We start from the raw sequence: 3,340 nt of genomic DNA, 5'->3' as shown, positions 1-3,340 counted from the left end.
CAGTGTTGTAAAAAAGAAGCTTATAAAAAGGAGAGAGAGAAGCAGACATCAGCCCACATGTAGTGGAGGAATATGACCTGGGACACTAGCGGCGTCTAATACAGGAGGTCTTCAGGCTCCATTCAACCCTGTCCAGCTACAGATGGAACTGAGGCTCAGATATGGGAATGACTTGTCCAGGTTCACCAGTCAAGGGGAATGCCATCCTGAGTCCATAGCAGATGCGCAGAGGTCTCCAGGAGACAAAGTCCTCACATGGGTCCAGGCCAGGACTCAGGCCCACCCTCCCTCTTCCCTCTGAGCCCCAGGATGGAGACGCTGCACAGGGACTTGTTGCCAGTGTCACTTTATTTGGAACATGCTAATGCCAAGTCATGGGCCCCCAGTTGGGGGCAGGTGGGAGAGCGTGGAAGGACGTGGTCAGTGCCACTGAGTCCCACAATCACAAGAGGGATGGCTGTGGACTCACCCAGCGGAGCCTCTTAGCGCTTTGAGAAGTCACCTCCTAGGGGACAGGAGAGATGGGTTAGTAAGAGAGGCAGAGTGGTCAGGCTGGTGCCAGGAAGACGCCCAGAGCCAACACCAGGCCTTCCACTGTGCTCCACCCAGGCGGCACGGGTGCCTTCCACCTCTGTTTCCCCTTCATCTGCCACACAGTGGGACCTCAGGTTACCATATGGCAGGTACTTAACAGAACTAGGCACCTGCCAGCCACTTCACATGCATGCCCTCACCAAGTCCACCCAACAAGCCCGCACAGCAATGTCAGCCTTGCTTAAAAGATGAGGTCAGGGGGCTGGGTGCAGTGGCTCCTGCCTGTAACCCCAGCACTTTGGGAGACCGAGGCAGGTAGATCACTCGAGCCCAGGAGTTCAAGATCAGCCTGGGCAACATGGTGAAACCCCATCCCTACAAAAAAAAAAAAAAAAAGATGATGTCAGGGAGGCTGAGCAAGGAAACAAGAAACAGATGAGCTGGGGTTTGAACTAGGTGCAATTACTCCAGACACCCACGCTTATGCATGATAGGAGACGAAATTAACAAGAACACTGAGAAGAAGGAAAAACGTGGACTGGAAAGACTCAAGGAAGAAGGATGGAGTGAGGAGCTACACGTGTGTTCCTGGGTCTGGGTCACAATACTGGGTCCTTGCCCGGGCTCCTGCCCCATCCCCTCCCTGCCCAGACCCACCTTGGCAGGAGCTGCACTGGCAGCTGTGGATGACCAGCAGCACCACGGGCTCTGTGTGGCCACCCAGACAGCGCAGGTTCAGGATCCGCACAGGGCTCTCTGGGTCTAGACGGTAGCTGCAGCAGTCACACTGGCTCTGCAGGTATGGCTCCTGGGCGAGAGGGAGTGGGTGAACTAGGGCCAAATGGAGTTTCCTCCCCTCCCTTGGCCTTCCCCATCTTAGGCGGGGTGGGATGGTGGGAGGGCCAGATCCCACCCTCTTCACTGAGCAGGGGGGGCTGGGCCACTGCCAAGCCCCTTTTGCAAGAAGCCCACCTCCTTCACTCCCACTGTCTGAATGTCCAACAACCTACAGGTTAAACGAATACTTTTAATGTTCCCATCAGTGCCTCCTGGCTGCAGGGGGAAGGACATACTTCTACTGCAAGGGGCTTAGAGTCTAGTTGGACAGACAGACTTATAATATATGAAACTACAAATAAGTCAGTTCTAACTGCATAGTTCTGATCCCAAGTGCAAAGTGAGTTCTCACTCCAAAGCAGATCCCTGTGCACTGTGGTTAAAGCACCTCTATCAGAGTCCTATGGGCATATCATTTAATTTTATGTATAATTCTATTTATAATTTTACTTTGAAATGGGTAGTACATTCATACAATGCCAGGTTCAAAAACTGCAAGAGGTTATTCAGCGAAAAAATTTCCCTCCAATTTCTATCCCACTATCAATTTCTTTCCTCAGGAAAAAAAAAAGCATCTCTTAATTACTTTCTCTCTTTTCTCTATGTTTTAAAAATTCTAAAAGTGTGAAAAAAAAATTACGAAAGTGATTTGGGAAAGTATTTCCAGGAGGTCCAGGGCGCGCCTGGGGGAGCTGTAGAGCGGCCGAGGGTTGAGGGGCTGTGTCTTTGGGGACCAGGTAGGAAAGTATCTTTGTCTTCCAGGATGAGATAAACCAGGTGGGCTGAGGCAGAAGGGATGGCCGCAGAGTGCTGGGAGGTGGGCCCAGGGGCAGGCGGGAGTAGCGTGAGTGAAGCTGGAGAGAGGACCCTGGCAGGAGGCAGCTCAGGTCACAGCTCATCAGGCTCAGGCTGAGGGGAGTCAGGGTGGGCACAGAGCCCCTTGGAAGATCCTAAGAAGGATCAGGGGCTTCTGGGTCCACAGAGGGCAAACGCAGAGCGGAGCCACCTGCCCAAGACTCAGAGCCAGCCTGGCTTGGACAGCTTGCGGGAAATGTGTGCGGTGATCCTATCTGTAGCAAGTGCATTCCGGCAGAGCTCTCATGCACCGTGTGATGGGTTCTGATGTCAGAGGCTAGCTTAGCTCCTCCATGCCTTTCTTTGCTGGGCTCCTGGCTCATTGCCTTGAGGGGCACAGTGGGCACACTCTGGGAATGGTGTGGGGCCACAGAAGACCTCTGTGGGAGGGGGTCAGGCACCCAGTGAAACCTCTGGGCCAACCCGCAGGTGCACACCACTGCCTTGGGGAAAGCTCTGACCATCTGCCTCCCCGACTCCACTGTTATCTCCATGAGAAGCACCTTGTGCCTCATGGCCTCTGGCTCTGCCCAGGTCCCAGGCTCAGGGCAGCCCTCGGTGGCCACTGGCCAACGTGATTCCCCTGGCCTGGACAGCAGGTCCCTGGCTCACCTCTGGCATGACGTGGGTGCTGGATGGGCAGTACCCACTGCAGTAGCTCACTTCTACCTGGTCCAGGTAGCAGGTCCCTTTGGTGAAGTTTCGAAGCTCCGTGAGGAGCTGGCAGGAGGGCGACTGCTCTTCTGTGGGGAAGGGCATTGAGTGGCAGGAGGTGGGGGTGGGGCACAGGAGGCAGAGGTGACCGAGGGGACTGTTGGGGGGGGAGGTACAGGAGAACGAGGTGACAGAGGGACTGCAGGGGAAAACAGGAGGAGGAGGTGACAGAGGAGACTGTGGGGAGGGCACAGGAGAAAGAGGTGACAGAGGGGACTGTGGGGGGGAGGCACAGGAGGAGGAGGAGGTGACAGAGGGGACTGTGGGGGGGAGGCACAGGAGGAGGGGACTGAGGGGACTGTGGGGGAGGATACAGGAGGTGGAGGGGACTGAGGGGACTGTGGAGGGGACACAGGAGGAGGAGGGGACTGAGGGACTGTGGAGGGGAGACAGGAGGAGG

At 55.5% G+C, this 3,340-nt stretch overlaps 1 protein-coding gene across 1 annotated transcript in view; it reads right to left on the bottom strand.

The window, feature by feature from the left end:
* Positions 1-402: 402 nt before the first annotated feature.
* Positions 403-3,340, bottom strand: part of LOC116813241 (SCO-spondin-like) — a 58,441-nt gene continuing 55,503 nt past the window's right edge. The window contains 3 exon segments of the mRNA XM_058427842.1: positions 403-505; positions 1,192-1,342; positions 2,839-2,969. Coding sequence (XP_058283825.1) covers positions 483-505; positions 1,192-1,342; positions 2,839-2,969 — 305 coding nt within the window. The 3' untranslated portion in view covers positions 403-482.

The sequence above is a fragment of the Hylobates moloch genome, unplaced genomic scaffold (genome assembly GCF_009828535.3).
Source record: "Hylobates moloch isolate HMO894 unplaced genomic scaffold, HMol_V3 SCAFFOLD_1, whole genome shotgun sequence".
NCBI classification, from domain to species: domain Eukaryota; kingdom Metazoa; phylum Chordata; class Mammalia; order Primates; family Hylobatidae; genus Hylobates; species Hylobates moloch.
The sequence above is the reverse complement of the archived record's forward strand: the minus strand, read 5'-3'. Positions and strand labels throughout refer to the sequence as shown.